Below are 12,762 nucleotides of genomic sequence, written 5' to 3'. Positions count from 1 at the left end.
AAGTGTGGTTGTCATGGTATTTATACGCATACATGGCAACTGTTTGGTACATGTGGTACTGATCGTTAGGTAACTGACATGTGGCAAGGAAACAAACGAAGTACTTCGATGCATATGTTTCATCTAATCGTGAGGGGATATATTGGTGTAGATTATAAATAAATAAAAAATAAAGAAAGATAGCTATTTTATATTGATTTTTTTTAAGTGTTTTTAAAAAATGAGTTTTTACTGTGTATAGTAAATTAAATGAAAACAATAATGGAAGGATTCTTATAATAAGTTTTACAATGCTATTATTGAATATTTATAATATCAAAAGATGACACTTTACACTTCAAAACTTAAAATTTAATATGTTAATGAGATTAATTTTTTTTTTAATTTTCATAATTAATTTTAATATTTATAATTGTTGAGATAAAACTGAATAACAACTATTCAATTTAATTTAAAATATTATTTTATTAATAGTCATATAATTTTATTTATAGTCATAATATTAAAAGACATAATACTTCATTACAATGTTTTCAAGTCTATTAAAACCTGTTTTGACATAGAAAACTATAGACAATTAAACTTATATATATATATATATATATATATATATCTTATTTTCTTTCTGTAAAAAAAAATTAGAAGGTTTAGTTGTATCCTGAAAATATTATCTTTATTAGGGGCGAGTAAAAAAATCCAAAAAATCTGATTAAACTAAGAAAACTGGAAAAAAATAACTGAAAAAACCAAACCGTGAAAAAAAAACCGATTAAAATTTAAAAAAACCGATCGGTTCGGTTTTATAAACCTGAAACCGAAAAAACCGTACCGAACCAAACTCAAACTAAAAAAACCCGAACCAAATCGGAAAAAAAATCAAGCCAAACAAAAAAAACCGAGCCAAACAAAAAAACAAGTCAAACTAGTTTGAATCGGATTTTGTCCTAAAAAACCAAATCAAAACCGGTCGGTTTGAACCAGTTTTTTTTTTTTTTTAAAAATAAATTATTTGGTTATTTTTTTTTATAAAAATCAAACCAAACTGAAAATAATCACCCCTAATCTCTATATAAAATAAAGTAATACCTTAAAAATAATATTTTTACGTATTTAAACCAATTTGTTATTCGTTTTTATCTTAAACTATTTATCTAACAAAACCTGCCTCGGTCATAATGATGATGGTGTTAGTGGTTGACAAGTGTACAATATAAGTTTCTAGGTTAAGTTGAGATGAGTTTGTCGTTGTGTAGCCCCAAAATTAATTTTTAGGCTGTTGATTTGAATGGATTAGTAACTTTCAGTGGGTGCCCATATGATAAAAGCTAGAAAAGAAATAGAAACTCTGATGTGGACTTTGGTTACTAGTTTAATTTAATCAAAATGAGTTGATGATGTAGTAATTTAGTTAATATATTGATTTTAAAAATAAAAAAATTATTTTAATATATTTTTAAATAAAAAAAATATTTTAAAAAACACTACCCATCACAGTATCCAATAATCATTAAGTGTGCTCTCATCATCCCATGTATACTCGAAATTTTAATGAAACTTCCATTATCAAGAAAGAAATAATAATAATAAAAAATAATCCCTTCTCTACTTGTGAAAGGATCTCAAATATAGATCCAGTATAAATTTTTTTTAATAAAATCATAAATTAAATTTTCTCTTAGGCATGCAGGATCATTTATTATCATATACTAAAAACCTTGGCATTTTATTATAGCAATTAGTAGTAAGATACCTTGGCCTTTTACAATTTGGTTTTATTTTTTTATGACTCGGGTCAATTTTTTTATTGTTTTTTTAATTTATTTTTTTCTCAACTCCATTCTTTAACATTAGTTAATTGAAATTTAAATTCATATTTGTTATATTTTATTTCTATAGTGTTATAACGTCTCATGACTAAGGTCACGAGTTTTGTGAGTTAACTAAGTTGGTTCAAGTTTTTTCGGTCTTTTTTTTAATTTAATATATTTTTTCAATTTCATCCTTCAATATTGGGTTAATTGAAAAATTTGACTTAATAATTTTTTTTTCTATAGAGTTATCCTGGCCTCATAAGTTAGATTTAACAAGTTAATTTGAGTTAACTTGGAATATTTTTTTTAATTGATTTTTTTCTTCAATTTAATTCTTTAATATTGGGTTGATAGTGAGTTGTGCTTCATAATTTTGTTCTATTTGTTTTTTATGGGGTTATATGGTCTTATGATCCAAATTATAGGTTAACTCGACAACCTCAGTTTTTTGTTGTTTTTTTAATTTAGTTTTTTTTTAATATTATCATTTAATATTGAGTTGATTGAGAATTATCTTCATAACTTATTTTGGTTTGCTTTCTATGAAGTTATCTTGGATTCGTGAATTGGGTCACAAGTTTAATTGGTTAACTTGGGTTGACTCAGGTGGTTTTTTGTGTTTTTTTTAATTGATTTTTTTTATCAATTTCATCCTTTAATATTGAGTTCTTTGAGAACCAAGTTTCATAATTTATTTCAATTTTTTTATGCAATTATCATGATTTCATGATTAAGGTTTGACATATTAACCCGAGTTAATTCTTTCTATAGGATTATTAGGGTCTCATGACCTCGGTTAAAGATTTGGCTGATTAATCTGGGTCGATCCAAGTGAATCCGAGTCGATCCAAGTAAATCCAAGTAGATCTAATATGTTGTTGTCTCAATATTGAGTTGATTTTTTTTAACTATAACTATATTTTTATTGGTAGTTTGGGTCTGCAAAATTAACTATGTTCTATCATGTTAAACTTCACATATTTTTTTTTTATAAAAAAAACATATTAATAATATCCAAATATTTTTTTAACATTGAATAAAAAAATTGATTTTATTCACAATGTAACGCAGAGAAATATCTAGTCAATTACTAAATTTACTAGTATAAACATGAACTTTGTGTGAGCTAAAGCCATCTAATGTGATAAATGATTAGTAGGAGGGGTAGATGGGAGATAAAGAAAAGATGGGTCATGGCAATAAATGCTTGTAAAATAGTTCAAATTGGACTTTTCTTAGAATCTGGAAAATGTAGCATGTACTAAGCTTTCCTTGTCAAAGTAAATGAATCAGTTTCTTGTTGCATAAAATCTTCATATATATATATATATATATATATATATATATTGAATTGAAAAGTGACAAATATAGCTTTCACACGACAACTAATATTATTTTGTCTAAACAACAAACTATAGGATTCATCTATTCAGGAGAAAGAGAATTAGGTGCTATCATACGTCTTAATCTTTTGATGGCTGCCACGTATACTCACTTAATTGTGATTTACGATTTTATGAGTTTTGAGGATTTTGATTGTTGGTTTAAATTTGATTGATCAAGTAATTATTATTTATGATTACTAAGAGAGTTATTATTATTTGCTTTTATTTTAGTAGTTTTCTAGGACATGATCATTATCATAAAGAGCCATCCTCTATCAATAGGATTGTACTTAATATATATGATTTGTTGTTAAAACAATAGTTTTTAGACCCGGCCCGGTCCAAGACTTGGGTTTTGGATTTTAACCAGGTCACCGGGTCAATTTTTTTTTTTTAAAAAATTAAAACGACATCGTTTTAGTTAAAAAAAACAAAAGTCAATGGATTGTAATTAGGTTTTGACTTGGTTTTGCTGGGTCAGTCAGGTTACACCAGGTTAATCTTTCCTTTATTTTTTCTTCAACTTGGCCCGGTGTTAGCCTCAGGTCGACCTATCTAGCTGGGTTTTAAAACTATGGTTAAAACTACAATTATCTATGACTAATCACTTATCATAAAAAAAAAAAAACATGAATAAAAAATACCTACTTTGAATAATAGATTGCTTGAATTTATTTGACATTAAATAAAGTAAATTAAAATATTAAATACACAAGATTAATATATCATATTGATCATTATCATCATTATTGGTATAATACAAGAACCTTTCACAAGTCTAAAAGAGAAAAATAATTTCCCTAAAATAAAAACTCAAAATATGAAAACTCTACGTACCATGTATATAAAATTCATTTCGAAAAATATTATTTGATTTGATTGCAAAAATACTCAAATTTTTATTGGAAGAAAACTCTTGAGCATCAAATAAAATAGTTACACAACAACATTATTTGTCAATGTAGCTGTATTGAATTTCAACGGATTATAGAGATGAAATTATGACAATAGAGATGCAATTCAAATACTTACATCATTCAAAGACTAAGATGGTTGAAGTATATCAACAATCATTTGCTTTATTTGAATTTCTCAAATAATAATTCTCACTCAAATAAAAAAATACAAAAGAAGTTTGCACTATATATATATATATATATATATATATATATATATATATATCATTCTATTAACAAATTCACATTCACTAATTGAATATTTGTAAAATAAGATAGAAAGTAGTTTACTTCTCGCTGTAATAATGCTATCGCAACGGCTGTAAAAATATAAAAATTGTTGGTTAATGTAGTTCTCTTGGATTCCAAAGGATTATAGGCAGGACAAGAACCAGGGGAGGTAAGCAGAGGCTCAAGTCCTACAAAATATTTTAATTTTTTTTATTTAGTATTTAAATATAAAATAAAATAATATTTTTATTTTAAATAAATAAAATTTTTAATAATATATCTTGTTATATTAATTTTAGCTTTTTCTATCAAATGCGACTAGCTCCACATCTAATTATAGAAATGAAAAGTTACAAATTCCATCTTCTAAAAACAACACATGGAATAAGCTATGATATTAGCTTTTAAAGTAGTATCATTCACTTAAAAGCTGCATCCACAACTAAAAGCCAAAGATTTCTCTTGTGCTCTTTCAATTTGTCACTTTCTTTCTCTATCCACTAAACCTCCAACCCCTCTCTTTCTATAGGTTTTTTTTTTTTATTTTTTTTTATTTTTTTTTTATATACTAATTTGGTTATATTGCTTTGATAGGAATCACTCATTTCTCACTCTCCATGCCGTAAGATTTAAGAGTGTTTAGCAGTGTGGTAGTGGTTGCTTTTCAAATAGCTTTTCGTGCCGAAATACATGCAAATGATGTTTTTTCATTTTTTAAAAATCATTTTTGACATCAGTACATCAAAACGATCCAAAAAGTATAACCATAACTCAATTTTAGCAAAAAAAAAAAAAAAAAAATTTAAAATTTGCCAAAACACAGTTACAAACGCAAAAAACAAACGCTTCCTGAAATTAAGAGTCGAAGGAGAGGATATTTTTTGTTCTTCCTTCGCAAACCGTTGATTTCATTAAATGGGTGTTTGGAAAAATACTAATAGTTATTTTTTAAAATATTTTTTGTTTAAAGATATATTAAAATAATATATATTTTTTAAAATTTAACTTAATATCAACAATCTAAAAACATAAAAAAAAAATTAAAATTTTTAAAAATCCCGTTTCAAATGCTGTCTTAAACAGATTCTAAGAGGAAGGAAGACCAATTTTCATCTATTTACGATAATGCCACTAGTTGTTAAGTTCCATTTGTTATTTCTTTCAAATCTCAAACTGCAAATATATTTTATGTACATATTTATTTTTCATTTTGTCTGATTTTTATGCTAATTAATTGAGAATTTTCACCCTTAATCATAAAATTTTTACTTTTAATTTGTTATTTTTTGATTAATAATTATGTAATTTAACACAATGTCATAGGCGGTCATTCAAAATAAAACAATTATTCTCCATAAATTACCTCTACAAGTAGGAATATTACAAGTAGGAAGAGGAATATTACTTTTCATAAGTATGGAACCCGCTACTCGAGTCGTTTCTACACTGATAAGTCTCGAACCCACATAGTTTCCGCTTCTTCGTAAAAAAGCTGGAAAAGAAAACCCCAAAGTACGCAACAACCAAATGACCGCCACTAAAATTCATCAAAAAGCAAACAAAAGTGTGTGGCTTTCAAATATCTCGCGTTAAGAACGTGATTTCTTTGTTTTTTTTTGGATGAATTTTAGGACAAATTCTGAGGTGGGCTGTTAGAAATCTGAACTCTGCATCTCGTAACATTGGTTAACGAGATAAATAAAAAAAACATGGGAGATAACAATTACGCTAAGGAATTGGATGTGGCTGTTCGAGTTGTTCACATGGCTTGTTCTCTTTGCCAGCGAGTTCAAGAGGGCTTGGTTTCTTCGACTAGTAATGACCATGTTAAGTCTAAAGATGATGATTCTCTTGTTACTGTTGCAGGTAATTCACTTTTTTATTTTTATTTTTCGTTTTTTTTTTAAGTTTTTAATGGATGTGCTTTGAATGAGGTTTTTGGCTTCATTGGGTGATCTGCATTTGTAATGTGGTGTTGGTAATTGTTTGTTTTGGTTGCTGAGAGAGAGTGGGATTGGGAAATGTTAGCATTGGAATTATTGAAATTTGAGTGATTGGAAATATTCATACTATGATATTTTCATGTGAAATGCAATTAATTATTTGATGTTTGTGTGTGTGCTTTAATTTTTCGGTGTAAATATTAACTTGTTTAAAGTTCTGCTGTTACCCGTTTCAAAACTAAGAATGTTTTGTACTCCTGGTGAACAAGCTCAGGGTTAATTAATGGCGTAGATACTAATAATACGACGTCCATATTCGGTGCTTCTAAGAATTAGAACGTCTTGGGATGCTATGTGGAATTGATTAATTGTTTATGTTTTCAAGCTGTGGCTAAGTGCTTGAAACCTGTTTCTTTAACCATAAAAAAAAAAAAAAAAAAACCAGAGAGAGAGGGAGAGATTGTTTATTTGGCAATGTGTACCAAATAGGATTGCTCTTTTAATATTCCTTTGGTGTTGATAATTCAACAAGTTGTTTATGGGGCTTGTTGACTTGATAGTTTGGTGTGTGCATAAGCACTTGTAGACTTATTCATGCCAAAAGTTCTAATCTCCAAGGTGTTATCTTTCCCAAGCCATTTTGTTTTCTTTTTGTATATTTCACCATATACTAATTGACTAATTCTCTTGGTGCCACTGCTTGAGCAGATTGGAGTGTTCAAGCAACAGTTAGCTTGATGCTGTCGGAATCTTTTAGCAATCAAAAGGTGTCAATAGTTGCTGAAGAAGATGTTCAAACTCTCTCAAAGTCTGATTCAGTAGGTTTGCTGACAGCTGTTGTGAACACTGTGAATGAATGCTTAGCTGAAGCACCAAAATATGGTTTTCAGAGTCCCAAGGAAGCTCTTGGAACCTCACAAATTCTTGAGGCCATAGGCCGATGCAACTCAACTGGGGGACGCAATGGAAGACATTGGGTACTCGATCCTGTTGATGGAACATTAGGATTTGTGCGTGGGGACCAATATGCTGTGGCTCTTGCATTGATAGAGGAGGGAAAAGTTGTGATTGGAGTGCTTGGGTGCCCTAATTACCCTCAGAAGAAAGAATGGCTAAATCATCATCATCATCATCAGTCCTATCAGAGCATGCCAAAAATGTCTGATACTTCTGACACATGGGAAAAAGGATGCGTGCTGTATGCACAGAAAGGCAGTGGTGAGGCATGGATGCAGCCGTTAATACATGGAAATAAGAAACATACTTGGTCAAGTTCTGCACAAAGAGTTCTAGTTTCTGCAATTGATGACCCAGCACTGGCAACCTTCTGTGAACCAGTGGAGAAAGCCAACACAAACCATTCCTTCACTGCTGGAGTTGCTCACAGCATGGGGCTTAAGTGTGTTGTATTTCTTTTACATTTCCCCACATGTTTAGAGTTTAAACTATTCTTCCCACTGCATGGTTGAAATGATTGCTTGACAGATGCTAACTTCAACTGACTAAGAAATGAAAAAATGAAAGTTTTTAAGGCCTAGAGGTTTAAATGACTTAATTCTTCTTTGATGCTCAATCGGAGAGGCATGGTAGTAAATTTTCTTTCTTTTAGTTCCTTGATGAATTTTAGAAGAAGGATTTCTCACTGAAAGCATTAGCACAAGGGGTAGACAAAAGGTAGACTATATCTTACAATAACTTCTATAGCTTATTGTTTCAATGTTCATATCGTAGTTTGGTAACAATGACTGCGAACCTGATGAATGTCTTAAAAATTTTAGCAAGGTTGTGGAAAAAACTCAGTCTTCTAAGTTGTCTAAATTCCTGGTTTTAAGATACTAGAGGACAAACAGAATATAACTGCCTCAAAGTAGCAATTATAGTTAAGTTACCTTGTATTGTTTTGAATTGCCAAAACAAATGCTTTATGCGTACAATCAAGCATGATTTATGTCATATCATGCTAAAGCTTTTATTAGTGGAAAGAATGCATCTGCTCTCCTTGTTTCTCTTTTCAAGTCATTTATTTGATTTTCAGTTGCTTTTCCTTTTTAGTTCATTGCAAAGTTTTTAGAGCAAGAGCCTGCCTACTTCCTTGGATACATTTACGTCCATGTGGGTGGTTTTCACAATTAGCAGGGTTCCTGTTCTGTTTTGGTCCTCATATATTCTTTTCACACTTTTGATGACAGAAAACAGCCCTTGCGTGTCCATAGCATGGTGAAATATGCAGCCATAGCTCGAGGTGATGCTGAGATCTTTATGAAATTTGCTCAGTCAGGGTACAAAGAGAAGATATGGGATCATGCTGCTGGGGTTATCATTGTAGAAGAGGCTGGTGGTGTGGTAACTGATGCTGGAGGCCACCCCCTGGACTTCTCAAGGGGTTTGTACTTAGAAGGTCTTGATCGGGGCATAGTTGCTTGCTCTGGGACCACCTTGCATGAGAAGCTCATTGGATCTGTTTATGCTAGCTGGGAGTCTTCGAATCTCTGAAGCCTTCTGAATATTCATGATAATCTGATGCAACATGATTTACATGCTCTTGCGAGGGTACGACCTTTTTTGCCATCAGTATTTTTCCCTGTCTGGATCTCTTTTAAATTTAATTTTCTAACATGACTTGGAGGCAACTGAACAAACTGTTGGAGTAAAAATTAGATGTCATAAAATTATAATGTGGCTGCAGTAGATTATTTTGATGCAAACATAAAGGTATTAGAATATGTTTGGTGAAACACAGGTTGGAGAGAAAGAAAATGTTGACAGTTACCTTCTTAAGTCAAATTACACTTGATTAATTTTCTAACAGATGTGAGATTACTGCAATCTGTTCTCAGAATGAGGGATTGATGTTTTTTTTTTAAAAAAAAAAGAAAGAAAGAAAGAAGGAAATCTTCCAGTGTGATGTGTCAAATTGCTGGTGCCAAGTTGACATGAAACAGTTTTCTAGCCACATTGATTTCATTGATTTTCCCCTATAAGTTTTGAGGTTAAGAGCCGTATATCTTGCAGTTACTTTTTAAAGTATTTTTTATTTTGAAATATATCGAAATAATATTTTTTTATTTTTTAAAATTTATTTTTGACTTTAACATATCAAAACGATCTAAAAACATAAAAAAATATATTAATTTGAAAAACAAAATTAATTTTTTTGTAAAAGTGCTTTCCAATGGGACCTAAATCTAAATATGAACAGAATTCAGAATCCTTTATGCTCATCTCACGTGCATTTGTTGTTCTTGAAATCTTGAAGCTTTCAGGGTAAGTAACTCAGTTTAACATATGTTGTTGAAATTTTGAACATATTTCAGGGAATGTAACTCAGTTTCTGTAATTTTTGCTGATAAAGGTTCCTGTGTGTACATACTATATCATCGCCGAGACAGTGTTTTTATACTATGCTGTCAGAGCGAAGCAACTTCGAGTCATCAGCTTGGGGATTGTTGATCGAAGCTGCTCATCCAGGTTTTGTATAATGATAATTACTCTTCACAACTTTATTCATATAGAAAGGTTCAATATATCATCAGCGGTGTCTCTACTATGATGATTTAGAGCTGATAGACATTTGGCACATTTTAACTTACATTTCAATGCAGAGCTGAGTGCTCCTGCATCACTCCATGACTGTTTCCAATTGAGAAAATCCAATATTTAAATATGTGACTGTCTTGCAAGCTTACCGAGTAAAATGGAAGTTTCGCTCGTTGCTGATGTTTATACAAGCCTGTTTTTCTTACTCCCCCCTTGATCACCTGTGGTTCTTGGCAATTTCCTGTGCCTCCTGCTAGACTGCGGTTGCAATCTATTCTTTTGTGAAAGAAAGTAAACAGTTTGATTGCTAGACCTAGATGAACTTCCTCAAGTTGAAAGTGGGCATCTACAACCATAGTTGGATTATAGTTGTATCACCCTGCTTGGAATAAGCTCTTGGATGAATAAATATCCAAGAGGTGTATACAATTACATCAAGGTCATCCAATCTTTATGTGCCATGAGTTGCATTTTCCAGCCCTCAAATATTAGAATTCAAACTACAACATTCTCAGTTTTTAAAAATCCAGATAATGATACAAAATGTACTTCAAAATGGTGTTAATCGTGCAACACTGTAGCAGTTAGTTCTGGTTCAGGACTGACCTAGAAGAGTGTTCGGGTTACCGAGTCAATCAAAACACTATTGTTTCGTTCTTTATTTTTTAAAATTTCTCCGTGTTAACTTGTTCGGGTTTGATCAGGTCATTAAAATCCAACAAGATCAATCTTGTTCAATGTCTTGTCTGATTCATAGCCTAAGTCAAGTCTAGTTTTTCTTTTTCTGCAATTTTAAAAACGATGCAGCGGAGTAATGGAAGTTCAAGAATTAGTTGAGAGTAAAAAAGCCACAGATTGTAAGGTAAACTTGTGAGATTTTGTTCAGTATTATGTGATAGAAAAGCGTTTTAACAAAGTAGATTTCTAAAGTGTTTTTTTACCAGAACTACAGTTAGAACTCTTGATGCTAAAACCTACAGTAATCCTAATAATAATACCATGGTTATCCAAAGGAAGCCTTCTAGTTCCTCACAGATCACAATCCAATGCAAGATACGGATTGAGATTGTGTACGGTCAACTATAATGTTTTTTTTTTTTTGCTAACTATTTTACATGTTTCTATGTATTTTAAAATATAATTGTTTGACAAACTCCCATCTAACTTGAATACTTTGGGAAGACTTGGAATTTTTAGACAGGGCCTGTCGAAGACTAGCCTGTGCCAAGGTCAAAGTTAGGTTTGATGTGTAGAAGATGGGTTAGGCAGCTCTTGGTTTAGGAAACCAAGCACCCGAAATACCATCCAAAGTCTTGACTAACGGGGACGATGATGCTCCTCTCGCTGAACCTTGTCCCGGTGGTCCCCGTGGGCTATGGCATTTGGAAAAACTTGTAGTCATTGCCGTCGTGGCCGTCGAGAAATTAAAGGGAGGAGGAGAAAGTTTTGTTATTCAACAACCATTTCATACGGCAACTGGCGAGGGGAGTCGATATCAATTCTTTCAACCTCCAAACACGACGGGAGATTTGGTGCGATTTCCACACCTATTGTGGACCTTTTCTTTTGTAGGGCTTGAAATAAATATCAAGGCAAAGTCTAAATATACCTTCAATAAGTTATTATAGTAACATTATTATATCTAATACAATCCTTATAGATAGCTTATGCTAGACAATTTCATCAATATTTATCATGTCATAAATAAATATGTTGGTGTCTTCACAGAAAAGAAATACGTGGCATAACAAGAATGTATTTCAAAACACATACATATTTTAACCATTTTAATCAACTTAATGTTATTAATAAACTCTTATTTTCTTCGGTCGTTTTTTTTTTTTGTTCATCTAAAAGAATTATTTTAAGAGCTGAAAAATCATTATGATATAAACCAGAGAATTATTATGAATCATTGAAAGGAAAATTAAAAAAAAAAATCAATGAAAAGATTCTTGTTGAAATACTATTAGCTAGTTTATATTTAAACATCAGTTTCAGATGACTTCAAAACTGCACCAAATTTTTTCATCCTATTGGTTTTCTAGTATTTTACAAAGCTTAATTTTATATTATTTTTAACACACCACTGAGATTATTTTTTTAAATTTGAAATTAAGATTTCAATACTATATAAAAAATTATCTTAATTTAAAATTTAAAATTATTGAACGAGGTAAAAAAATAATTTTATGTTATTCATGCATTATAGTTTTCCCCCTCTATTTTTTTTTTTGATAACGTGGGTGTCCGGGCCAGCTTAGCGCACCACGACTAATCCCACGGCCCACTGTGCAACTAAGCAAAGACACCGGGGGGTGACAGGGATACCACACAGGAGACTCAGTAGAAACAGGAAAGGAGCAAACTTTTACCACTGGGACACTCGAACCTAGTTTTCCCTCCTCCCTCCATTTTTAATTAAAGTTTTTTTTTAATTAATGTGGTTATTCGGGTCAGCTTTGTGTGTACCTCGACTAATCTCACGGGTTCTGAAAGCAACGATCATGTAAGTCTCTAGTGATCTTGAAAATTTATAAAACTTGAATTAATACCTCTAGAAAACAAATATAAAGCCTGGCACAAGTTAAATTATACCTCTCCATCTTTTATAGATTTTTTCTTGTATCAGCTGCAGGCAGCACCACCTATTTCAAAAAAGGAAAAAGTCAATTTGCGCAACAGATACTTGTGTTCTCTCATTCTCTTTGTACATCAATACGAGTGATTTACTGATTTAGAATGCTTAATTGGCTCTAACTTTAATAAATAAAATTAATATATACATTTCATCGATGTTGTTAAGGTTGGAAATTCCATGATTTGCGTTACTTTTATAAAGTAAAACCAGATCCATGAGGATATTGACTCAATTGAATGAAGCACCATGTGAATCTTC

General features: G+C 31.0%; 1 protein-coding gene across 2 annotated transcripts; it reads left to right on the top strand.

Annotated features, from left to right (window-relative positions):
* Window positions 1–5,805: 5,805 nt before the first annotated feature.
* On the top strand, window positions 5,806–10,078 carry LOC118047549 (3',5'-bisphosphate nucleotidase AHL). Of its 2 annotated transcripts, none has more exons than XM_035056884.2 (4): window positions 5,806–6,249; window positions 7,035–7,725; window positions 8,516–8,876; window positions 9,679–10,078. In XM_035056884.2, the coding sequence occupies exons 1-3, from the start codon at window positions 6,093–6,095 to the stop codon at window positions 8,817–8,819; spliced, it is 1,152 nt and encodes a 383-aa protein (XP_034912775.1). In that variant the 5' UTR covers window positions 5,806–6,092; the 3' UTR covers window positions 8,820–8,876; window positions 9,679–10,078. The 2 variants fall into 2 exon arrangements, with proteins under 2 accessions (XP_034912775.1, XP_034912774.1); XM_035056883.2 differs by having other exon boundaries at window positions 9,641–10,078.
* The last annotated feature ends 2,684 nt before the right edge of the window (window positions 10,079–12,762 follow it).

The sequence above is a fragment of the Populus alba genome, chromosome 11 (assembly GCF_005239225.2).
Source record: "Populus alba chromosome 11, ASM523922v2, whole genome shotgun sequence".
Lineage (NCBI taxonomy): Eukaryota > Viridiplantae > Streptophyta > Magnoliopsida > Malpighiales > Salicaceae > Populus > Populus alba.
Note: the sequence above shows the minus strand (reverse complement) of the source record. Positions and strands in the feature narration are given on the sequence as shown.